The 24687-nt window shown below is 53.6% G+C and overlaps 8 protein-coding genes across 8 annotated transcripts; 6 read left to right on the forward strand and 2 right to left on the reverse strand.

Annotated features, from left to right (window-relative positions):
* Positions 1–4310: 4310 nt before the first annotated feature.
* G647_00430 (uncharacterized protein) lies at positions 4311–4717 on the forward strand (the record flags this gene model as incomplete). Its single annotated transcript, XM_008723833.1, has 2 exons — positions 4311–4482; positions 4542–4717. 2 exons carry the CDS (start codon positions 4311–4313, stop codon positions 4715–4717), a joined length of 348 nt encoding a protein of 115 aa, XP_008722055.1.
* Positions 4718–5320: 603 nt separating this feature from the next.
* On the forward strand, positions 5321–6703 carry G647_00431 (uncharacterized protein; the record flags this gene model as incomplete). Its single annotated transcript, XM_008723834.1, has 1 exon — positions 5321–6703. The coding sequence occupies one exon, from the start codon at positions 5321–5323 to the stop codon at positions 6701–6703; it is 1383 nt and encodes a 460-aa protein (XP_008722056.1).
* A 370-nt stretch (positions 6704–7073) lies between these two features.
* G647_00432 (uncharacterized protein) lies at positions 7074–9719 on the forward strand (the record flags this gene model as incomplete). The annotated part of the gene is made up of 1 exon (XM_008723835.1): positions 7074–9719. The coding sequence occupies one exon, from the start codon at positions 7074–7076 to the stop codon at positions 9717–9719; it is 2646 nt and encodes an 881-aa protein (XP_008722057.1).
* Positions 9720–11202: 1483 nt separating this feature from the next.
* On the reverse strand, positions 11203–13707 carry G647_00433 (uncharacterized protein; the record flags this gene model as incomplete). Its single annotated transcript, XM_008723836.1, has 2 exons — positions 11203–13642; positions 13703–13707. 2 exons carry the CDS (start codon positions 13705–13707, stop codon positions 11203–11205), a joined length of 2445 nt encoding a protein of 814 aa, XP_008722058.1.
* A 1621-nt stretch (positions 13708–15328) lies between these two features.
* G647_00434 (uncharacterized protein) lies at positions 15329–17119 on the forward strand (the record flags this gene model as incomplete). The annotated part of the gene is made up of 1 exon (XM_008723837.1): positions 15329–17119. The coding sequence occupies one exon, from the start codon at positions 15329–15331 to the stop codon at positions 17117–17119; it is 1791 nt and encodes a 596-aa protein (XP_008722059.1).
* An 809-nt stretch (positions 17120–17928) lies between these two features.
* Positions 17929–18836, reverse strand: G647_00435 (uncharacterized protein; the record flags this gene model as incomplete). The annotated part of the gene is made up of 2 exons (XM_008723838.1): positions 17929–18609; positions 18693–18836. 2 exons carry the CDS (start codon positions 18834–18836, stop codon positions 17929–17931), a joined length of 825 nt encoding a protein of 274 aa, XP_008722060.1.
* Positions 18837–19107: 271 nt separating this feature from the next.
* Positions 19108–20695, forward strand: G647_00436 (uncharacterized protein; the record flags this gene model as incomplete). The annotated part of the gene is made up of 2 exons (XM_008723839.1): positions 19108–19481; positions 19534–20695. The coding sequence occupies 2 exons, from the start codon at positions 19108–19110 to the stop codon at positions 20693–20695; spliced, it is 1536 nt and encodes a 511-aa protein (XP_008722061.1).
* A 733-nt stretch (positions 20696–21428) lies between these two features.
* G647_00437 (uncharacterized protein) lies at positions 21429–23693 on the forward strand (the record flags this gene model as incomplete). Its single annotated transcript, XM_008723840.1, has 1 exon — positions 21429–23693. The coding sequence occupies one exon, from the start codon at positions 21429–21431 to the stop codon at positions 23691–23693; it is 2265 nt and encodes a 754-aa protein (XP_008722062.1).
* Positions 23694–24687: the final 994 nt, after the last annotated feature.

The raw sequence follows: 24687 nt of genomic DNA on the forward strand, positions 1-24687 counted from the left end.
GTTGCTTGTTGCCCAATCCCCCAGACGGGCATATTCGAGTCAACCGCCAAGAAACGAACAGGCCGACGACTTGTCGTTCTGACCGGGATGCCGCCGGAATTAATCTATGTATTGTATCAGTTGCGTCTGGCACTGCAAACCACGCGTTTGTCATCCAGGCAGTAGATACAAATCAACGTCGCACCCTTCATACATTAGCCGCCTTGGTCTCCTTTGTGCCTTTACAGACACTCTTTCCACACATCGTATTCGGATCGCTAAGCGACGTTGAATCGAACCACCCAGGGACCATGAAGGCTCACAGCAATTGGTTCGTTCAGCATGTTCTGCAATCAAAATACTACACACCCTGCAGGTAGCAGCGAGCAGTGCTGACGGCCGGGGTGGAAAGGGCTCGACGTTTTTCTGCCTTTCACTAGGCTTTGACGCGCCCTTCTCGGCAATGTCAACTTGATTATGTTGTTCAGCATCACTGCGCAGTGTACGGGGACAATCTTCTGCCACTTCCAGTACGTTGTCTAGCGTCCTGGCATTGATTACAAAACCACGAGATGCTGCGCAACGTAGCAGTTGCTTCCAGCCGAAGTCCATCATGCTGCCAAGCTCCGAGGCTTTGATTCAAGTTGTATACCTTTCAGCACTTTGTTCGAGATCACGCCACGTGTTAACGCGGTACAGTCCTTGCGCGAGACTGGCAACGACAGGAACGATTGGCTGTGCCCTCCATTGCGGTTTCAATACAAAAGTCTTTCTTCTTTGCGTAAGGTGCCGCTAAGCGCCCTTGCACCCGAATTCCCAAGCACAGGATGGATATACGTATAGCAGTATCGGGCTGGGAAACGTTCAACAAGGTCGTTCCGATTGGTTACCAAGAGCTCACTGGCAATGAAGCCGCATGGCCACCGCCCGAAGTTGCACAACACATCAAAACCCGTCTACAGTAGCAGTGGTTCACGACCTCGCTAACCACCTGTCACAAAGCTGCCTCGATCGAGACTGCTGTAATCGCTTCAAGACCCGAGGGACGGTCACGAGGTCCAACGTATTGTAATCTGTTTTGGACCGAAATGCCGTATTTCAAACTGACCTGGCTAGAACAGGTGCTTGATTCCCGACATAGGGGACGCGATCCTGTCGCCACACAGCGGCTGCGGGCTCACTCGATCGACGAACAGTGAGTTAGTCCACCCACGTCGCCGCGCAGAAGAGGCGTTGGGCGCGTTAGAGAAAGGCATTGGGTCTGTTTCAGATTCTTCCAAGGAAACGTAAACTGCCGGATGGGTCACATCCTCAAGTACATGGCAAACCCACAGTCCCTTGACAACCGATGTCTACGGTTGGGGTGCACAAACGCTCGGTCACCCAGTGTTTGAAGTTGCTTCAAGTCCCATCATGTGTTAGTGTCACTGTCTATCATTCACCAAAAGCTATCTGGACGTGTATGGACCGCCTCGCAGGACATGGGGCCGTGTTTAGTCGCTCCGATACCGCCTGGAGACGGTGAGTGAATGATGGACGGCATGGGTAACAACTGAGGGTTTTCAGACGCTGGAAACTTGATCCCACGACAGAGCTGAGCACCAGATCTGGGACTTTCAGGCACACGCATCCGGCCGGTTATCAACCATTGACACTCGCACACCGCTGCCGCTCAAGACCGATGTGAAATGAGGATACGAACAAAACCCGTTCTCGCATTACACAGTAGAGATAGCGCCGGAGATGAAATCCGAACGTCTATGACGCGCTGACTGCGTGGCTTTGTCTGCCTGCGCCGAATACGGGTGTGCCGACATCCCGTCGAGCCCGTCGCCTACCTACCTAGGTATGTGCCTGTGTAATTCCTCGTGTGGGTGTGTAGCCCATACGGGACCTGGGACCCGAACAAGCTCCTTACCACATCGCCGTCTGCCACACTAGCAACAGGACAATTACTTGCATTCGCTTGACGGAATTGTGGGTTTCCGCACCAGGGCGAATGCCTCGTATCTGTCGGCCCCAGAAAGAGAGGGTGTGTTGTGCTCCTACAGTGCCTGGACAGGGTGGTAAGCTTCGCGCTCACGTCAGGCAGGAGCGTGGGATTGACGGAGTATGTTGATACATATCGAGCCAGGCAAGCGTGCATGAGGTCCATGTGGCGCATGCATCCCGGATGATGTGAGTCTGTGCGCATCCGCCTCGTACATTCAAGAGATGTGCCGCTGTGCTCTCATGCCCAAATAGCCAGCGTTCGACAGCTCCACCGCGATGGGATTTTGAGGCCACCCAGCAGGGCCTCTCCTCTCTTCAGCCTCATGAAAGTCCGAACGCCATACGGGGTAGCAAGTCAGACGCCGACCATTCCTCAGACCCAGGCCTGTCTCTACATCTCCCATCCTGTCTGCACAGTTCTTGGACTATCTAAAACAACTTGTCCACGATTTGCAAAGCCTGGGCCCAGAGAAGCTGTTCTCGTCAGCCAATGAAGGATTCAATGCCTTTGCCGTTTTGCCTCGCGTCATGGACAACGCAGAGTCGAGTCGAGTACCCTAGCAGTGGACTCGTGTAGCCCATATGGTGCCTTGGCTGCATAACACGGGATCTCTTGGATACCACCCTCCTGTTGCACTTCTCTTGCCACCAAAAGATGGTCATCTTGAAATGGGTACGAGAATTGCCATTCCATGTCGGATGGAATTTCATTTCATGTCTGGGTGCTTGATCTCATCTTCGGATTCGTCTCCGGATCGCGCATATCGTGGTCATGGCAAGCCCCAAGCTTGTGGCAACGAAATTATTCACGGAAATCTGAGCCGTTCTCACAAGACAACTTGCACCAGCTTCCACTTTGTACGGGTCATCGTCCAGGCGAGCGAGGCAGCTTTCATGTGGCGATGTCGTCCTGTTATGCTGATCCCTGTGGTCTCTTATCTCTCTTCATCATGATGTTGGGGTCCTTGTCCCAGCACCTGCCGAGTATGGGTGTGGCGCGCGTGTGCCGCTGTGTGCCGCTTGTCGTGTGCCGTCTTCCGAGCTTAATGTCCATACCTGTCTACACGGATCGGCAAGTGCAGCGATAAACAGGGTATCCCAGTGCTGGGAAATTGGAATGAAGGTCTGGTATCTGCACGTATCAAGGGTATGAGAGAATATTGCATTCCAATGCATCCCTGACTGTGCGGGAGATTGCATGACCGGCAGAAACGGTCGTATTCGACTGCAACGCGTGGTCTCACGCACAGAGAAGCCGGAGATACTGGAAATGCGGTCAACGGCTCTTTGCTTTTGCCTGCGCATAGCGACCCCAGAGAGGGAGGTCCTCCCAACACAGAAGAATGCATTCATGCGCTTCGACTCTGGTCGGCCGGACTAGTAGTCCGTGCCTGTTTCGATTGACACCTGTCACGAACTTCGCTTTGAATTCGTTTCGCAAGTGTTTGCGTGAGGTGTGCTACCTCCAGCACCGGTATAATCCACTCGTCATCGAGCCACACTGCGTTCGGCATCAACGGAGCGTAAGTACTATACTCGGCCGGCCACGGCACAACTGGCTGGCCATAGAGTCTGTGCTGGTTGTGCTGTGGCGTTGTGGGTGCGTGAATAGCGACTAGGGATCTCGTCGCGTAATGATCTCAATTCTCGACGAGGCAAAGCTCTGGAGCCCAAGTGCTTACTGTAAAAGCAGCTTACCGCGACGGTTGAACAACCCGTTGTTCCTAGAGTACGCCCGATTTCCTTATTGAATGAGAAGCGCTAGAGGTTGACTCGGCGGATGGTTGCTTCTTACAACCACCAGCTTTTCAAATGGATAGAATAATGCTATGAAGTGAGGGTTATAGCTCCTGGGATGCCACTGTCTTGGACGCCAAGGATAGGTCTTTGGACTAGGAGACTTTCAATTGCGGTCGAATGTGAAAAAACATGGGGTCAAAAATAAATTGACCGCGCCAGGTTTCGCTGCGTGGGTTAGTAAGGGGAGTAGAATTTGGTGGATCAAACACTCACAACCTGGGACCTCATCGGAATACTGTTCAGCAAATGTGAACGATGCGTGATAACCACTACACTACGCGGTCTTTCAGACATGAATTCAGGGGCAAAATTTGATGATTTTGTATATGTTAATTTGTATTCCCGGCCCGGTTGTGAGATAGCTCCACCGTTTCCCGCCGCCTTAATTCTGTTTTCCTCCAATCCCCTCATGCCGTAGCCTTGCCCTTGGGACTCCCATAAAGCCTCACTCTCACGTACTGTAATACCTGCCAACCACTATTGCACCGGGCACCGAATGACCAAGAACGAACGCGTGTAGTCTGTTCTCGATAACAACTATGTCATCGGAGGGTATCAGCCTGGCCACACCGCCGAAATGCACAGCAGACTTTTGTCTCATCCCTCTCGGCACTCCGACGGCTTCTGTTTCAGCACAGATCGCCGAGGTCCAGCGATTATTGAAGAAGAGTGGCCTCAAGTACAGTATGCACTCGGCAGGGACAACTGTTGGTGAGAACCTCCATTCTACCTATCTAGCCAGTCTCATTTGCTTATGCTTGATTGGACAGAGGGATCGTGGGACGATGTCATGCGGCTGATCGGCCAGGCGCACACACTTCTCCATGAGAAAGGCGTTGTGCGGATTCAGAGCGATATCCGTGTAGGCTCGCGCACAGACAAGGCACAGACGATGGAAGACAAAGTCGCGGCGGTGGAGAAGCTACTTGCCGCCGACAACGAGTAAATACAAGCAAAGTGAACCATTATGGCGTTGTTCTTGCTGTCGAGTTCTACCACGTTCTAGGAGACCTTCCCAGTTGCAAGTCTGCGTCTCTGGTGCGAAGGGGTCGAAAGACGACGAGAACAATAATGGTCAGACCCAACAGAAGCAAAGGATTCAGGAGACAAAGAGAAGACCGTTCAGCTGGGATGAGCAGCGGCTGTCAGAATCACCGCCACAGACTTCTGCAAGCCACAGGTGTGGCGCTGGCGTGGCTGTGCAGGGCGCTTGGGCATGGAGGGATCATCGTCTCTCCGCCAAATCAGCCAGGAACACGCAACTCAACCTGCGACAATGCCCTGTTAATGGGTGACAATGCCGTTGATTTTGCCGCCCAATTTCACCGAGCTCTGTTTTATTATGAAAAAGAGCGCTGTGCCATTACCCTGCGAGTTTCATTGTTGACGACTTCTCCGTCTTTGTTGACCGCCTCGTTCCTTTCCCAGCCATGCGATTTGAATAGTCCCAAGCTCGCGGTGGGGACCAGACTCCCCTTCCTGACTCTGTATATTTGAGAAATTGTTCCCGCAAAGCACACTCACTCAACCAATCCAACAGCCTGCGGCCATGGCGGCAATCACGCAGACCATCGCAATTATTGATCGGTCGAACAAGGTGGTCAGTACAAGCAAACAGCTCAAAAATGTCTTCAAGGAGGCGAAGATGGCCTACCTCGAGCGGAAGGCCGAAATAGTCAACGCACGGAGGGCAAAAGAGGAGAAAGAACTGAGAAAGGCAATGAAGGCCGTGACAATTGCCGAGGACGCAAGATCAGACACCACTCGGAGATCACGCAGACATCGCAGCCATAGAACGGAGAGGGAGGAAGCCTTCGAGCATCCGTCAACCCCCGAGCACCCCTACTCATCCGAGTCCCCAAGGAGATACCATGCTCATGTAGAGTCCGAAGCAGATGGTTCCCGGCACCTCGAGGAGCATTATCCCCGACATGTCGGCCTCGCAACGTTCAACGAAGAGCTCTATGGTCACCACCATTCGGCGCCGGTCACTCCGTACGCCCCCCCTCCGGGCCATGAACTCGTCCGTCGTACCACAGACCTGCCTTTACAGACCCAACGTCCGCACCGTCCTCAGCCTGTCCGATCCCACTCGGTTTCAGACATCGACATGGATCTCGCTTATGGAGACTTCCACCCAGAGTCACTTATGCTTGATCCAAAGACGGAGCAAAAACTGCAGAAGCAGGAGATGTCAAGCCTGGTCTTGAAGTGCAAGATGCTCATCGATGAGGCCAATTGCGCCCAGCATAGTGTCCGAGCAATGATCGCACATCTGCAGGGGAACCCGGACGCCATGGCAGCCGTCGCGCTGACGCTGGCCGAGATCAGCAATCTAGCCAGCAAGATGGCGCCAGGTGCGCTAGCGGCGTTCAAGGCAGGCGCGCCGTCCGTCTTCGCCATGCTTGCAGCTCCTGAGTTTCTGATTGCCGTGGGTGTTGGCGTGGGAATCACGGTGGTCATGTTTGGCGGCTACAAGATCATCAAGAAGATCAAGGCCCACGTCAGTGACAAGGAAGAGAACGAGCTTGTAGATGAAATGCTTGACGTCCGCGAGCTCGACCGGATCGAGCACTGGAGGCGTGGCATTCCGGATGCCGAAACTGCGAGTGTGGCTACGAGTGTTGAAGGTGAATTCATCACTCCTATGGCTGCCAGGAGCATGGGCCACCTGCCCATCCCCAGAGATAGGAGCGAGGAACGACAGAAGGAGCAGCAAAAAGAAGAGAAGAGGAAGAAGAAACACCACAGAAGGATTGAGGACGACCCTGACCGTACAGTGGTTGGAAGCGAGAAATCGTCCAAGTCGCGGGGGAGCAAGAGCAGCAGGTCCGAGCATAAAGAAAAGGCGGTGGTGAAGGTCAAGAAGACGAGTACGCTGAGAAAGATGTTCAGCAGTAGGGATACCGAGGTCGTCTCTTCCAGACGATAACCCTTCCCAGACGCCGAGCGAGGAAACTATATGTATTCACGATTCTACGAAGCCATGAGGTCTTGGAGTTTTTAGAGTTGCTGTGCTTGCAGAAGCGGGCCTTGACTATGCTTCCTTGATATATTGAACACATTCATCCAGATAGGTTTCCTTTACCACCTACTTTATAGCGGGCCCCAGACCGCCGTGTGGTCCTGGCTGTCACGTGACCATGATCTCTCTCAAAGTGATGTGCAGCATCACAAGTTCCTGTTCCAAGTATTGAGTCGAGTTTGAAATGCGACTTTTCGGCAGTGGCGGTGCGGACGTGAGGAATACTGCATTCATGTTGCCAACCTTATAGGCGAAATCACTTCCGCCATGCTTGCTGATGGCTCCACGACCTGCCAAACGGCAGCGCCGATCCACCATTGCTCTTTCGGACGAAGACGACGCGGATTTCGGGCTTCCCTCCTCAAAACAAGCAAAAGGCGGCTCTCAGCGCGAGATCACACGCGATGGCAGGACTTCGACCACCGTGTCTCCGATCAAGGGCACGAGAACGAGGCCAGCTCTGAAGAAGGCCGCAGCCACATCGTCCCCCATATCCTCGCCAGAAAAGTCGCGAAAGAATACCAAAGTTAAAGATGACGCCGTGAAGAACAAGTCTCTGCATAACTTCTTTGGAAAGGCCAGCGAGGAGCAAAGATGGCGGAAGAAATCACAGACCCCAGATCTGGAAGTTGAGAACGGTGCCGAGTTGAGCGACGCCATTGAGGACGACGATCTATCGGACGAGACGTTACAGGAACTTGGCTTGAAGATTGACAAATCAAGCAAGCCGGTGGAACGGCGCAATCCAGGTCTACTACCCTCTGTAGGAGGTCACAAAGCAGGTACAAATGGAGGAAGCCTGCCATCCAGCCAGAGATTCATCAAGCCCGCGGTAACTGCTCGAAACTTCATCAATGCTACGAACGCGGACCGAGCAGAGGTAGATGGCCACGCGCCGTGGGCCGATCGCTACGGTCCTAACGATCTTGAGGAGCTGATGGTCCACAAGAAGAAGGTTGCTGATGTGCAAAGTTGGTTGCAAAGCAAGATTGACGGCCGGAACAACCAGAAACTCCTGGTCCTGAAGGGACCTGCGGGCAGCGGGAAGACCATGACCGTGTCTCTGCTTGCGAAGGCTATGGGCTTGCAAGTGGTTTCCTGGCACAATCCGGCTGTCTCAGAATCCGGACCAAACAACTCAATCTCTGCACAGTTCGATGAGTTTTTAAATCGAGGTGGTCAGTTTGGTAGCCTGGCATTTGACCATGATGTATCTACTGGACAGGCTCCGGAGAGGGCAATCAGCAATCAAATCCTTGTCATCGAGGAGTTTCCAGCAACCATGACGAGATCCTCCAGTGCTCTACAATCATTCAGAGCTGTCATTTCACGATTCCTCGCACGAGCAAAACCTGCGCCTGCGATGGTTTTTCGTGGACACCAGAGCTCCGATGAGATTTCTCCACCGGTCGTCATCATCATATCCGAAACACTTCTGTCTTCGTCCACCGCCCTGGCGGACAGCTTCACAGCTCATCGGCTACTTGGACCGGAGATTTTAAACCATTCGTTTGTGACGACCATGGATTTCAACCCCGTTGCCGCCACCCTAATGACAAAGGCTCTCGACCTAGTGGTGAAGAAAGAAGCGAGAGACTCGCGGCGCAGGCGGACGCCGGGTCCTGCGGTCATCGCCAGACTGGCTGAGATTGGAGACATTCGCAGTGCGGTCAACTCCCTCGAGTTCCTGTGTCTCAAAGGGGACATTGGCACAGAATGGTCAGGCACCGTAGCGGCGAAACTCAAGCGCTCTTCCAAGGATCATGCAGCCCTTACAGAGACGGAAAGAAACTCGCTCGCCTTGTTGAGCCAACGAGAAACAACATTGGACATGTTCCACGCCACTGGCAAGATAGTCTACAACAAGCGTGAGGATCCTCGTGTCTTGGACACCAGAGCCGAACCACCCCCCAAGCCCCCGGACCACCTCATGCATTTGTACACGCCCAAGGTGTCGCAGGTGGACATCGAAGCGTTGCTGAGCGAGACCGGCACAGATATTCAGACCTTCATTTCCACCGTCCATGAGAATTACATCCTCTCCTGCGGCGGCGACAATTTCGAAGTCAGCTTCGAGGGCTGCTCGGATATCCTTTCGGTCAGCGATGTATTGAATCCTGAGAATCGTCCGAATCGCCGTGGCAACGCTGCGAACCCCAATGCCGGCATTGTTCAGTCGAACTTTCAAGCCGGATCGTCCGATACGCTCCGCCAAGACGAGATCAGCTTCAACGTGGCTACCAGAGGACTACTCTTCAGTCTGCCCTTTCCCGTGAATCGATCGGGGGCTGCAGTCCCAGGAGGTAAGAGGGGAGACGAGTTCAAGATGTTCTACCCGGCAAGTTTGAGGCTGTGGAAGCCCATGGAGGAGATGCACGGGTTATTGGACATGTTTGTCTATGGTGACGGGATTGCGCCGAGCAGACCAGCAACATCTGGCGCCGATGGCCCGATCAGTGACGGAGGCGTTGCGACTTGGCAATCACGGATTCTCGCCGAGGACTCGATTTCGACAACAATGCCGCAGCCGCCTATTAAATCAGAACCGTCAGACCAGGCTACCCGGTACCCTACGCTCATGGGCGTGGGAGACGAGCAAGACTTTCCGCCGCCTCCGACCACCCACGCCAAAGATGTCCTGACCCTCGAACTGCTTCCATATAGGACGCGCATCCTCTCCGCACGGCACCAAGACACTACCTCCCTCGAGAAGATCACCAAGTTCAAACCGACAAGCTATCTTTCTACAGCCGAAGATCACGCCGAAGAAGAGGACGACGAAGCGATGGCCACCGCCCTGCCCCGCGCCACCAGAGCAGGTTCGAGCACGGCCAGTGGGAGGAATGCTGCCGTAACCCGAGAGACGCCGTCAATGGGCGTGGAGAAAATGTATATCTCCGACGACGACATTGAAGATGACTGATCGATCGTCCTGAGACTGAGATGAATGGATCGAAGGACTTGACAGGGACGTAGGTCACATTCGAATGACTATATATCCATGTACGGAGTATGTAGGTGCGTGTATGTCTGTATGCAGGACGGTTGGGTCGGACGAACTTGCATAATCAATGCATTATCTTCATTGTACAGTGTACAGTGTACGCCGGTGACAACGTCAATGTGCACTTGCATAATAAATGCATTATCTTCATTGTACAGTGTACGGAGTACGGTGTATACTTGTTGTGTACACCAGTGACATCGTCAATGTCCACTATCGAAGCGGGTACTGAGGTGAGTGTTTTGGTTCAGGCGTAAATAGATGAGTCCGCATACAAGCAGATAGGCAGGTACTCAGTACGGAGTACAGTATTCTGGAATCAATGATCCACTAGATAAAATCTACTGTATAAGTACCCCGTACACACACTCATACGGAACTGGGCTGAGGCTTCATGGCCAACAAGTATACTTTCTCTACGGCGGGCAGGCACTGCCTCTCTTAACACTCAACTACCTACACAACAAATCATCTCAAAGGGAACGGTGCGATATCTGCAAGCTGAGTGGTGTGTCTCATGAACTATCGAAAGCAAAAAGGCAAAAACAAAGGGAAAGAAGCGTAGCCTTGCACTAAAGCTCCCACTAATTAGAACGCCAGACAGATTACTTCTCTACACAACAGGCACACATGTACAGGCACACAGGGAAACGGTAGCCTTACTAATAAACAACAACATTTTCATCAGCCTCGTTAAATACAATACTAACACTGTACATGCACTCACTGGACACGCACTCACTGGACACGCACTCACAGTGTTCGGATTACTTACATGTGTGTACCTTAGTCTACTAATACCTACATAGGTACCTATTCTGGGTGCCAGTGACTGGTGTACTCGGTATGAAATAATGTACCGTACCAATATCACTGGGTTGCCAATGCCAATCCGCTGCGCACACAGATTCCTCCGTGCTGGCTTTCATCCCCCCCCAGCCCTTTATGAACTATGCTGTGCCCTGTACTCTGTACTCTCTACTCTGTACTCTCTACTCCGTGTCCTGGATCTAGTATCCTGTTGTCTGTCTGTCGTCAAGCCATGCCATACCATGCCATGCCACCACTGCTGGAGTGGATGGTTGGACTTCCATGCGCTGCCCTGATCTGGCTGATGTCCAAACTCTCGCGGGATCTGTACGTTTGCCTGCAACGAACTTCTTCTGTCGTGCTTGCTAAGTTTCTAGGCCTGAATCGGAGTCCAAAACTTTACTCATGTCAAGTCCTATCCAGCCGAATGAATGCACCGAAGGCATCTCTTAATGTTGACCAGTGCTGTCGACGTGGCCACTAGTAATTATACTCAACCCTTCCTGGCGTTGTAGTAGTCAAGCCAAGAGTCAACTTGAGCACTAGTTTACTCATTCTAACACTCGCCGCGTCTAGCCGCAGGCCTCGCATGTCAAAGCTCACTCACGACACCCACCCCCTGTTTCTGAAACCACCCGTCCTCTTTGATGCGGAAAAAGAATGAGACGGCTGTCGCTGCAAGCAGCCCGATGCACAAGCCTGTAGTGCCATATTTGTCGTAATATCTGCTCACACTCGCTCTCCTCTTTCGGATCATCTGCACTCGCAACCAGTAAATGACAACACTGTATATTAGCGCTGCACATGCAACAATGGTAAAGCCCCATGCACTGATCAAACTGACATAATCACCGAAATTCAGGAGGGTGGCGGCAATGGATCCGATGATGATGCTGAATTCCAACCAGGAGAGGAAGGTTCGCTCGGCAGCAAAGTAGACTTTTGGTTCGACCCGGACGGGAACGTGGATTCGTTTGCCCTTGGGTGCCTTAAAGCGTTTAACCTGAACACTGCCCGTCATCTGGTTTCCACCACCCGCGACAGACCCGTTCTGCGGCAATGGTGTGGTCGTGGGTATCTTGTGGAAGAAGTTGAGGAAGTGATCGGCAGCCAACTGGGCGTGGTGTTTCACAAGCAAAGGGTAGTATTTCCACGACTTGGAGTGGCGGGCTGCTTCGAGCTCGTCTTCAACGTCATCAGCCTCAGAGTCGTACAGGTACTCATCGTCTTGAACAGGCAGGGCGGCAACTCTTTCCTCCTCGTCGAGCGAGTTCCCTGGTGCGGCGTTAGCGTCGTCTAGATCGTCCCTGTCTTGAGCGCGGCTGTGCTCAGCAAGGATTTGCCTTGCTGCTTTGAGCCTCCTGGTACCCTCATCGTCGTCATTCTGCGAGCCGTTGACCATGGGCGTCGTCTGACTCGTAGTCTGCGTGTCGGCTGCCATGGCATCGTCCGAGTCGTACTCATCATCATCATCGACATCGCTGGTACTATAGCTGGCTGTATTAGCGGGCCTCTCAATGCCAAAACGGTGAGTGATGGGTTTCCGAATGTCGACGTCCATCTGGGGGAACCAGAAGGGCAGGAGGTCGATCCGATTGGGGAACATGGTCGCTGTGCCGTGGATGAATTTCGAGAATTTGGGCACGGCCTCGACCAGGTGACTCGCTGTCAGATCTCTGATCCATTGGGGTGGCTCTTGGCCGGCTTGAGTTTGCAATTTCACTTCAAGGACGGCATAAGGGAAAAGTTCAACATCCTCGCGCGGCAGCTGGGGGAACGGCCAGTCGATGCCAATGTCCATTCGTCGCCAATTCTTTCCCGATCTTTGCCGGCCGTCCAGGTTGTCCTCCCGAACCATGGTAAGTTCGGTATCGAGTGAGATTCTCACGCGGGCATCACCAGGAAGTTGAAACGCTGTCCGGTGGTAGAAGGAGCGGCAGACAGGGACAAGTCTCCGGCTGATGACCCGATACTGGATTTCGCGGGCAAGCTGTTCCAAGTCCTCAATCTCTTTGACGCTCTTCTTGCCTTCCTTTCGCATCTTGGCAAATACCTCTTCCACGGTCATCTTCCCAGCCAGGAAGGCGTTGACATTTTTCTCTTTCAGGGTGAAGCGAGCCTTGACAGATTTCTCGCCGGTCCAATCCTCACGATGTGTCTTCCTTTCCACAAAAATTGTTTCATTCTCCATACCTCCATACCATCGCAGGCGAATAGCTTCTGCCCCCTCAGTTTTCTTTAAACGACCCATGTATAACTCCCATGTCTCGGGGTTGTCGTAGTAGATGGATGAGATGGCCGAGTCCTTCTCTTCGAACTCTTTGTTGGGATTGAAGACGAGCACCGGCAAGTGCTTGAGGATGATGAGCTTCAACTCGGTGATGTTGTCTGGGTGGACCCAGTACTTTGTGGTCTGACGGACGAAGTTCTGCTGAGCACCTCCAGCGGCACTGTCTCCCTTCACCGGGCTGCCTCTTGTCCGTACCAGATCGTACAGTTTCGAGAGATTGACGATGAAGGCATCGTAGTTGTCCTGGAAGAAAGGCTTGGCCTTCAGGCGGGTTGCGAACGACGGGCGAAGGATCAGCTGAGTCTGTTTGTCATGCTTCTTGATGATCTTCTGGAAGCCCGTGTAGTTCAGCTGGGTGAATTTCGCCAGGTCGTGAACATCTGCGATGATGTCGGAGAGATCGGCCTCGAGTAGATCGAAGTCATTCTCGAGGTCATCATCGGTGTCGGCGCCAGCTTGGTTCTGACGTTCCTTGCGGTCGATAACATCCTTGACCTCAGACTCAGCAGTCCGGATTCTGGAGACAATCTCTTGACTCTTCAGCTTTTGGAATGTGTAGACCTTGTCAAGTTCTGCCTCTAGCAATCGAATGAAGTTGGCCTCATCGTCGTCCGTCCACGGTTCTCGTTCGCCGCTCTTGCCGTTGATGAATGGTTTCTTGAGGGCGCTCTTAAGGTCATCGTAACCGATATAATGCCAGTAATAGTCCTTGATCAGGGACTGCTTGAGCTGCAGACCGAATCTGCATCAGATTTATCGTCAGTAGAGCTTACGACGTAGTGGGGGTGTTGCAAGGACGAACTTCATGATGGTTGCGTGAGCTGTAAGTCTACCACATCGACGAGGCGGTGCAGAGGAATAATATGCAGACGAGATACGTCGTGCTTTGTAGAGCCGCTCGTTAGAGAATGCAGAGTTTGAGGAGCATTTTCTGCAGCAAGCAAAGCTCTCAACTGAAGCTCTTGCTTGCCCAGTCAAGGCAATTGCCCGTGGGAAACCAAACTGATGCCGCTTGCGCAACGCACGACGTGCCTCGCTAGCTGAAGCTTGCCAGCTAGTTGAGCCTTATAGGCTTCCCGCGCCTCCGGGCTTCCCTGCCCCTCATATTCTGTGCCAATGGGGACCGCTACAGGCGCACGTGCCCCCCGAAGATTTCGAGCTGTCCAGGGTTGGCTAGGCTACTGAACCCACCGGGCCCACTGACCAGAAGCCATGACGGTGCCCGGGACCTTTCTCTATCTGACACGAAGCACAATGACGAGAAGCTCAAAACCTAACTTCGACCATCACTACACTCTACACTGTACCGCCTTGACATTATGGAGTGCCGGTCCCTGAGGTGCACGCCTGGGAAGGAAGGTACGTATGCTCGTGAATACCACCGAGGGTTCGGACAGAATGCTGTCACTGGAACATGTCACTAGACTCCACCTCACTATGGAGAGGATTTCTGCGATCGAACCATCAACCACGGAGTCCTCAGTTATTGGTCAATCGTCGAGCAGGCTGGACTCTGATAGTGGTCTTTTATCGTCTATGATGACAGTCGTAGGAGGGCTCCGTACTCCGTATATTTTAGCAGTAGTCGCCTGAGCTGCTCAGTATATGAAGGGGCTGGGCAGCGCATCCGCAGATGCTTGTTGGCCATCTGATCGAGACAGCCAACAAAGATGGGGATGGCCAGATAGCTTGTTGCTCAATTGTGGTGGATGTGCTGAGTGTTCTCGCGATGGAGAGCATTTATTGAACCGAACTGCGCTGGGAACATTCACACTGCTCCTGTGTAATCCGTACACGGCCTTTTACTCCTTAGTCGACGGTTTGCACACCAGCACTTCCGTGGTGGACTGACGACACGGTCCCCGCGTGTCACTGTTGCCGTCTTCCAGAGTGCAAGTCACTGTCGAGTATGGTGATGCGGGGAAGTCATTACACGGAAAGGTGGAACGGCGCTGTGTACTGCTGACTCTCGTCTATCAGGTACTGTTGCAGTCGGCGCTTGGGCAAAGAGAGCCCGGCGAGCCATCATTGGCAGCATCTGGACGTGTTCTTGTGACTTGCTCGTCTGAAACTTCCGTATCGGGCCTTAGACGGAAGACACGCAGTAACTGTCGATATTCCTCATCACAACCATCAGTGCCCGTGTATGCGCAGAATTGACCCAGTATTACTGCCAGGGGACCTCGAAGCCGATGGTGCCCGCCTCGCCGTCCATCTCGTCGCCTCGACATCTGCGACATTCGACTCACAGGTTCGGCAGGCAACCGCGCTAGCTGAAAGGCAGCCGCAAGGTCTCAAAAGCCTCACCAACAGCAAGGGCTGTGCTCAGCGCCGCCTCATCTGTGAAATATCTTCCTCGCCTTTCCTCTAAGCTATGCCACCACGCACTTTCTCTCCGACTCAAATGCAATCTAGTCTCTCTGTCACCATGCCTTCCCAACAAGTCTTTCTCACCCCACTTCAACCTCCGACCAGAGCGTTGCCAGAGCTTCCAAATGAGATCTTCCTGCTCCTCATCCAGAGATGTTCTGGTGCCACATTGAAACAGTTGCGCTTGGTGTCCAAGACTCTCGCCCAGTTGACTGAGCCATATCTGTGGCGCGAAGTTGTCCTGGTCCCGAATGATCACTCTATTCTCGGTTTCGCCAGAGCCCTCAAACGTTCCAAAGTCCTCCGACTTGTTACCAAGATCACATACGATGCCCGCTTTGGCGCATTCTTCACCCGAATCAAAGACGTCTCTCCGGACCCCAGCCTGCCATACCCTGCTGCGGAACGAAGCAAAGAACTTTCCTTTCTTGATACGACCTTCATTGGGCACTTTAAGCCCTATGAGGATATGTCGATTGAGGTAGCATGTCTCGCCAAGGCTCTGAGGTTGATGCCGAACCTGAAGGAAGCTTGCATACGAGAATATGAGGATGAACCCAGCAATGGCATCCCGGCGCACCTCACCACTAGTGATATCAAGGTTCCGTCCTTCTATCTCAGGCTTTGCAAAAAGTTGAGAGTCGATCCAGAAAAGGTGAGCTGGAGTACCATGGTTGGCGCTTCGGGCAGATCATATGCAAAGGGGTTCATCACGGCCGCTTTCTCTGCCGACTGTCGTCTTCAAGAGCTTAAGGCGAAGGGTATCGACGGCCGTGCGATGTTTGGAGTAGTGCCCATGAAATCGTCTGCCCTGTTCCAGCAAGTGAACATCTTCAAGAATGCCACAGACAGTCTACGATACCTGGAATTCTCTTTCCGCAACGACACCTTGATCAGCACTGCCAACCACATTGAGGCTGTCCGAGAGATGCTCAGATCGGCCAAGAGGCTCCGGACGTTAAGGTTGAAGTTGACAGACTGCAGCACTAACCATCACCACTACTCCGATGAGGACTTGATGTCAGACTTTTGTGGGCTGGTGGAGAGCTCGACCGGCATCTGGCTTTGCAAACCCCTCCTACCAAAGCTGGAGAATCTGATCATCGACGCCTGCATATGCCACGACGAGGATCTCATGCATTTCCTCAGAATCCATTCGGGAACGCTCCGTCGACTGGAGCTTTCAAACATCACCCTTCTCGGCGGTGATGATCGGCGGGAGTGCTGGGTGAGGATGATCAAGCATCTCAAGACAGAATTGAAACTTGCTTCAATCTCTTTCAGCGGGTGGTTCAGCAACGGCGGACGTCAACAGTGGTCTGTCGCACGGGACCCTGTCGGTCCTGAGAGGCTGAAAGCCAAGGTTGAGAAATATGTCATTGACCGACGTATTAGAGTCTGCCCCTTGGAGCCAGTTGCCATTAAGCCAAACGAGGGCGATGTTGAGAAGCCAGCTAATGGCGAAGAGTTTGAAGGCGACTTGACCTGGACGATGGTGTACTCGAACCGGCACACAGATCACGTCGACTGGCAACCGACTGAGCCGTCCTTCGGCATCAACTCCCCAACAGTGTCTAGCCAAACGTCGGAAGCCGGCGATTCAACTCCTCTGCCAGGCCACTCGGAAAGCGACACTTGGGGAGAGCCTGAGCCAGAAAATATCGACGCTCATACAGGAGGCGTCCAATTGCCTGATTTTGACACGGTCTTCGGTGTTGGGAGCGGGATACCGGACGTTCAGTCTTGGTCAGTCTTTTCGTCATCGCCGGGGAAGCTCCCACAGGCGACGCCGTCGGACGTACCCGCGGCGTGGTATTCGGCACCCTTTGCGTCTATCTCCATGGCTTAGGACGCTTGGTTTAACGACAGCATGGCTTAGTCGTGCAGACACGCCAACCCTGATCCTATTGGCTTGGAATAATCTTGTTGTTGTGCTCCCTGAAGCGCGCCTACTAGCGAGGTCATCTGAACGGCCGATCTCTCGTTGTCATATGCCCCTGGCACTTGGAAGGGCTGTAGCGTTGGGTATGGCTAGCAGCGCTTATCGGATTTTGAGTTAACGGACCATAAGGACGATGCGACATGAGATGACGATTTCAAAGTACAAAGGAAGATGGTACTGGTACCACTTGAAAGGCGCAAACATGGCTTCGACGGCTATGGGAGAACGTGACCATCGAAGTGAACTCTGCGGCTCGCACTGATGAGCAGTGTAAGATGAAATGGGCAGGATCCGGAACCTTTTGTAGAATGAATATTTCGCACGGATACGGACCATGCAAGATCAGTGAACGTGCGAATAGACTTGGCCTTTGTGATACCTGAGCGTGGGCGTCGAGTTGCTGGGGAGGGGAATCCGTACGACAGACATTCGCAAGCTCTCTCGCACAGGGATCGCACACTCGCCGATGATGACATCTGTGACTTGCAGTAGGATTTCTTCTTTTCCGATTCTCTGATTCCGTGATGCATGTGGTCTCACCGCGGGCCTCTTCTTTGTCCGTATATGTACACTGTCTGGACTACACTCTCGTTCTCGCTCTCGGCCCCCCGCGAGCGTCTCTCGCAAGTGGCATCGCTTTGGTCACACAACTCCAAGACACAAAACCCACCGAGTCGCACCAATCAACGCACCTCATAACTCTGCTCCGGGCAACTTCACAGCTCTCCGTCTGTCCGCATAACATCTTTGCTGTGATACGGCTCGCTTAACAAAGTCGTCAGCCCTGCCCGCGGCTCACTTGTCATCCTCTGCTTGCCCTCATATGGCTGGGGTCCCGGCCGCGGGATCTTGCTCTTGTCGAACCCGGTGATGGTCTCGGAGTCCTTGAGCGCCTTGAGGATCTGCACCGTCGTCTCCGGCGTCAAGTCCTCGTAGTAATCATCGTTGATCTGCATCATGGGCGCGTTGGCGCACGCCCCCAGGCATTCGACCTCGAGGAGCGAGAATATCTTGTCTTCTGTCATGCCTCCACTGTGGATGCCCAGAAAGTCTTCGCACGCTTTCATTATGACGTCCGAGCCCACGCCACCGAGCATGCACGGCGTGGTTGTGCACACCTGGACGAAGTACTTGCCCACGGGGTTCCGGTTGTACATTGTGTAGAAGGTGGCGACTTCGTAGACTCGCATGGCCGGCATCTCTAATATACGGGCCACTTCGTTCATCACGCTGATGGAGGTGAAGCCGTGTTGGCGTTGGCCGAGATCGAGCAGCGGCATCACAGCGGCTTTCTTGTATTGTGGAGGATACCGCTTGAGGATCTCGTCTATTAAGCGGAGGTTTGTCTCGTTGAAGGAGAAGGGGATGGAGGGGTTGTTGTCGGGCGTGTTGCGGTGCTGGAAGTCAGATCGTCAGCGTACGGTATATAGTGTGGTATGGTGTGGTAGGGTTGCTGGTGAATGGGATCACTGTCACTTACTACTGAGAGAGCGTGGGTTTCATCCTCTCTCGACGACGGCGAGTTTGAGAAGTATCGGGGTTGAAATAGCTGTCTTCGGGCAGCTCTGGGAAACGTCGACCTTGTCGCCTGGCGCATCAGTTGAGGGACGAATCTGGACGCCATGGTGGGCGTTGTCGTTGTCGACCGCTCGGAGGTTCTGTCGTCTTCACAGTCGAGCGCTGGAGTTGGAATACATCAAGAGCTTCGACCAATGAATGCGATGTCAATGTCAGTATCTGCTTGAGCAGTTCTGCTCCCCCGTAGAGCGATGGGGGTCTTCTGATCCACCCTACCGCACTCCCTCCGCAGCTGCACTTTCTCCGAGAGTCCAACTGGCCAGTTTGCACGAGCAACGACAATGCTGCACTGAGGTCGATTTTCCCGGGGAACAGAAATGAGGCTCTTGTCGGTGGCAGGCGCGTTCGTCGCGCTTTGCGCCGAAGTGTTCGGAGCGGAGTCAAACCTCACCGAACCACGCACCACGCAAAAGATCTTGACGGGCGACTTCAAGCCGCCGCAAGTATTCGAAAACACAAACCTCGTCCGTACCATCAACCTCGAAAAGGGCTATGTCAGAGAAACCACCAACATCCTGGTCACGAATACGGACAAATCACCTCAGTCGGACTACTATGTCTCCTTTGAATATGACTTGATGGGCAGAATAGGCGGCTTCGATGCCCGAGACAAGAAGAATCCAGATACCCCATTGGAGGTCTCCATTGCTGCCCTGTCTGCGGTACTGGATGACCAGGACGGATCTGTGAAGTAGGTGGCACCGCCACCAGGCCCTCGATGCGTGTATGCTGACTTGTAACAGGCCTACCCAATACTATGTCATTCACCTCGCTGAACCTCTCCCCTCCAAGGGTACCATCACCCTCTCCGTCTCCTGGCATGTGCTGGGTGTTCTGACACCCCTGCCCGCCTCGATCAGGCAGGAGGAAAAGCAGTACCTGGTCTACAACTTCTCCGCCTATGTTCCGTCTGTCTATAAAACAGTCAAGCAGAAGACAAAAGTCAAGTTCCCTTCGGCAGACGTCCCCGAATATAGTACGACATCCGGCTTGACCTCTTCCGCGGACCCAGAAAAGCAGGGGTCATCACTTACATACGGACCCTACGACACAGCCAAAGTCGAGCCAGGGACTGCCTACCCAGTGACAGTCCGATATGAATTCAACAAGCCACTGCTAGTCTGCACCAACCTCGAGCGAGACGTCGAAGTCTCCCATTGGGGAGGTAACCTGGCAACGGAGGAAAGATATTGGCTCCGACACGACGGGGCTACGCTCTCGAATCACTTCTCCCGACTTTCATGGGGAACGCAGTCCTTCTACCTGGCCGCAGGGCAAGGCTCAACGTCTGCGTTACGCGAATTAAAAGTCCCTCTGAAACCAGGCAGCGTTGACCCCTATTTTACCGATGATATTGGCAATGTCTCCACCTCACGATTCCGCCCGAATAACGTCCGCGAAGCCAGCCTTGAACTCAAACCTCGCTATCCGTTGTTCGGAGGATGGAAGTACAGTTTCCGCATCGGCTGGAACAACGCTCTCTCTACTGCCCTGCGAAAGCTCAAGACCCAGTCAGATACGTATATCCTCGCCGTCCCACTGCTAGAAGGGCCCCGAAATCCGGAAGGCATTCAATACCAACAATTTACATTCCGTGTCATTCTTCCCGAAGGTGCCAGGAACGTGAAATGGCAGACCCATGGCGGTACGGGTGCGCCCACTCTTCATGCCGAAGAGAGCTTACACAAAACTTTCATGGATACCCTGGGCAGGACAGAGTTGAAACTCTCGGCTACCAATGTAGTTGATGAGGCTAGGGACGTCACCGTCGTGGTGACGTATGAATATCCATTCTTTGCAGCCTTCAAGAAACCCGTCACCATTTTGGTTGGGTTCATCGTAACGTTCGCGATAGCTTGGGCTGTGGGCAGTCTGGACACGAGTATTGGGAGGAAGAAGAAGTGAATCCCCAATCAAATGAGACCTCAGGAAGAGAAGAGGCATCATGGAAGATGCTCTTGAGGCGATTGTAAACTACCATCATATGGCTGAGGTTTTGCAGGCCGAGGGATAGACAAATGGGTTTATACAGTCTGGAATGTGGAGTCATCGAAGTCAACCACCTAGGCTGGTAGCGAAGCAGCGATCCACCCCCCGACTGTATGGCGGTTGTGGTTGCGTCGCCCCGTGCATACGAATGACATCCAAGTGGATTTCCTTGTCGATACCAGTGGTTCTATTCAATGATTCGCCCGGAGCGACACCTTCGCGGTCAACGGCGACGGACCCTCGCTTGTCAGCCTTGCCAGATCCTCAGCCTCGTCTTGGCAGCGAGCCCCCACATCTTGGCATTCATGACGTCAGGCTTCGATTCGAAGTGGTCGAAGCACGAACACGAAGCAAAGGGCATTGGCGCGAACATTTGTGAGAGTGATTTCCGAATACGAGTGTACGCAGCTGGCACACTGACGCAGTAGGTTGATGCGATCCTCTTGCTTTTATCATGGACAAGTGCTTCCAAGGCGTGTGGCATGGTCTTCGCACGGTAGCATTATGACATGACAGTCCCTCGGTACGTGCGGCGGACTGAATGGCTCTCATCTGAGTGGCCGCACTCACTGAGGATACCGAAAGATAGCAACAATAGACTGGTCGGGAAAGTCAATTTTGGATAAGTCAAGCTATACTGAGACAATTCATGGCGTCTTCAACCTCATCTCACAGAATAGACCTGAGTTCGGCGCCACCGATCTTCGTCCTTCAGAGTCATTTACAGCCCGATGAATTTCATGACACAGAGGATTTGATCTATCAATCAGGAGGCCACATAACTTATGATGCGAAGGAGGCGAGATTGTTCATAGGTCGGGTCGCACGGAAAACGCGCGCTGCCTTCGACCTGCGGGCTCAAGGGGTTTGGACAGAGGATTCAGCCTTGCCAGAGGAAGGCCGAAACGGTGGCGGCAACAGCAATACACCAGACGAAGGCCCACCGAAGAAGAAAGCGCGACTCTCGGGCCATCATGGCGCAGGACCTTCCACGAGACACAGGCGGGATAGCTCAAGCACCGTGTCGGCCTCCCCAGAACTGGCTCCGCAAGGTGCAGCCCGTTCATCATCCGAAGTCTTCTGGCCAGATCTGTCCAATCATATCCTTGTCGTCAAACTCGCTTGGCTCGATGCATGTTCGAAGGACGGCAGGCTGCTCCCGTACAAGCCTTATGTCGTCTACACTGCCAGAATCGTCCCCAAGCCGGATGGGGAGACCACGCCGAAAACATCCCCGACGCATACAACGTATGCCAAAGTCGACTCAACTACAGCATCTCAAGCATCATCTCTCCGTCGCACATCTAGACCCGACCCGTCTTCCATCCTCGAACGTGCCAGAGCGGAAGCCGCAACTCTTCCCGCCCGGCGCCGTCGCTGGGGCGACCATGCTCACCACTCACCCACGCCCTCGTCGCAACATCATAAAGCCCCTAAACTCCACCGCACGACCACCTCCGAGATGGAATATATCGCCGCACATCCATTACCACCGCTCCCAGACTGGGCGACTGGTCCCTACGCCCACTACTCATGCTGCCGATCTACATTCCTGACGACCCCCAACTCTGCCTTCATCTCCCAGCTTACCAAGATCAAAGATGCCCGTCAGTTGAGGCTCGACGATATCGGCGTCCGTGCATACAGCACGTCCATCGCCTCCATTTCGGCCTACCCGCATCGCATCGAACACGCCGAAGAAATCGTCCGCCTTCCGGGCTGTGAGCAGAAGATCGCCTCCCTCTGGCGCGAATGGCAGGACTCGGCAGCCACGGACACAGAGCGCTACATCCAGGAAGTCCAAGAGCTCGACGCCGAGCCAGACCTCAAAGTATTGCGGCTCTTCTGGAACATCTGGGGCGTGGGCGCCGAGACCGCGCGGCGGTTCTATTACGACCACGGGTGGAGAGAACTAGACGACATCGTCGAGTTTGGATGGCAGCAATTGACCCGCGTCCAGCAAATCGGGCTTAAATACTGGGACGATTTCCAGGACAAGATCCCACGGGCCGAGGTAAAAGCCATCAGCGACGTAATTCTTCAGCATGCCCGGCTCGTGCTCGATATTCGCGAGGATAAATTTGGCACGAAAGATGATATCGAGTGCGTTGTAGTCGGGGGTTATCGCCGCGGCAAGGCGCTCTGTGGCGATGTCGACGTAGTGGTCACCCACCGCGACGAGTCCAAGACGAAGGACCTGGTCGGAGAGGTGGTCTGCTCACTCGAGGACGCAGGCTATATCACGCATACGTTGACATTGCACACAACGACGAGCGACCGCGGACAGGCGACGTTACCGTATCGTGCTCAACCCCACAGAGGTCACGGGTTCGACAGCCTCGACAAAGCGCTCTGTGTGTGGCAGGATCCGCTATTCGAGGAAGACGGCGCTGGAGACGACGCTGGAGCCGGAGCCAAAGGTGAAAATGAAAGTCACGAAAACGCACCACCACCGCGAGGCAAAAAGAAGAACCCGAACATTCACCGGCGCGTCGACATCATCATCTCCCCCTGGCGCACGGTCGGCTGCGCCGTCCTCGGCTGGAGTGGCGGCACAACCTTCCAGCGTGATATCCGCCGGTTCGTGTCCAAGGTCCATGGCTTGAAGTTTGATTCCTCGGGCGTGCGCAATCGTGGGAACGGGCGGGTGTTGGATCTCGAAGGGCCGAGACCGAGGCTGAGGCTGAACCACGGATCGGGGCTTAACGACACAGACAAAGCCAATCAGAAAGAGATCGAGAGAGAGAAAGAGGTGATCGACTTGTTGTTGCAGGGCACGGCGATCGAGAAGGATGACGAGCGGTGGAAGGGCATGGGGTGGGATGACGAGGATACGTGGTGGGACAGGGAAAGGAGGCTAATGGAAGGATTGGGCTTTGGATACAGGCCTGCAGAAGAGAGATGTACAGGATGAGAAGACGATCTTTATATCCGATGTATATTGCTTCGACACGGGACAAATGGGAGCAACGGGACCATTGGAAACTTTCCATTCAGATACAGTATGCGAAGTGCTCGCTAGCAACAGTAGACGGGATGCAGGCATCCTTGGTGACTGCCAGCACTGGTCACTTCGCAATCCATCAAGTCCTGGGAATACAACATGACAACAGATCACTAACTCCATGAACACAGGTCGTCCACTTCTTGGCATCAACGAAACCTTCGGTCGGTCCATCTCGCAGTCCATCTCGTAGTCTATCTCGTCACTGAATCGATGTGGGTTGGGCTCCGGGTGAAGACTGCCGCCTGTCCACTGACTGTGTCTAACATTTGCACGTCCACGTGAAAAATCGGCTGCCGTTAGCCGCACAGCTCTCCAGACTTTAGAGCCATTCCCTTCAAACGAAATTTCCGCCAGTCTCGCGCCGTTACGAAGCGAAGCTCCCGAAACCGGTGAGCGGAATCCCCAGGACGTGTGATATAGACTATTCTGTAAATGGATTAGCCCAGACCTTGACGGCCTGTGATTGGATGAACGGTTTGGACGTCTACCAAACAACCGATTCGTCACGCTTCGGATAAGCGGCTTGTCGAGAGGGACCTTTACATGACCTTTTGTTCCTGTCTTGGCTACGCTACAGTAGGTGCGTGGAGCTCCTCAAGGTCCTTTGGTCGGATAATCGATGCCTACAGAGTACGGAGTACATATCACGAGATCCGTCGTCGGATCCGCGCTCTTCTGGGCTCCCCATGCCATGACCACCATTCGTCCTCTTTACGAGCCGATTGCAGGTACGTGCAGGCAATGTGTCCACATGAGGTTCCCCATTCTACGACAGCAGGCCGGCTGTCGAGTCGTATGGCCTGATGGCCACGCCATGCGACGCCAAAGGTCTGCACGCGTGATCTCGATGCCGCGAACATGGCGAGAATCACAAATATATACCCAGGACGGAGTGATAACT

Source organism: Cladophialophora carrionii (genome assembly GCF_000365165.1).
Source record: "Cladophialophora carrionii CBS 160.54 unplaced genomic scaffold supercont1.1, whole genome shotgun sequence".
Taxonomy (NCBI): Eukaryota; Fungi; Ascomycota; class Eurotiomycetes; order Chaetothyriales; family Herpotrichiellaceae; genus Cladophialophora; species Cladophialophora carrionii.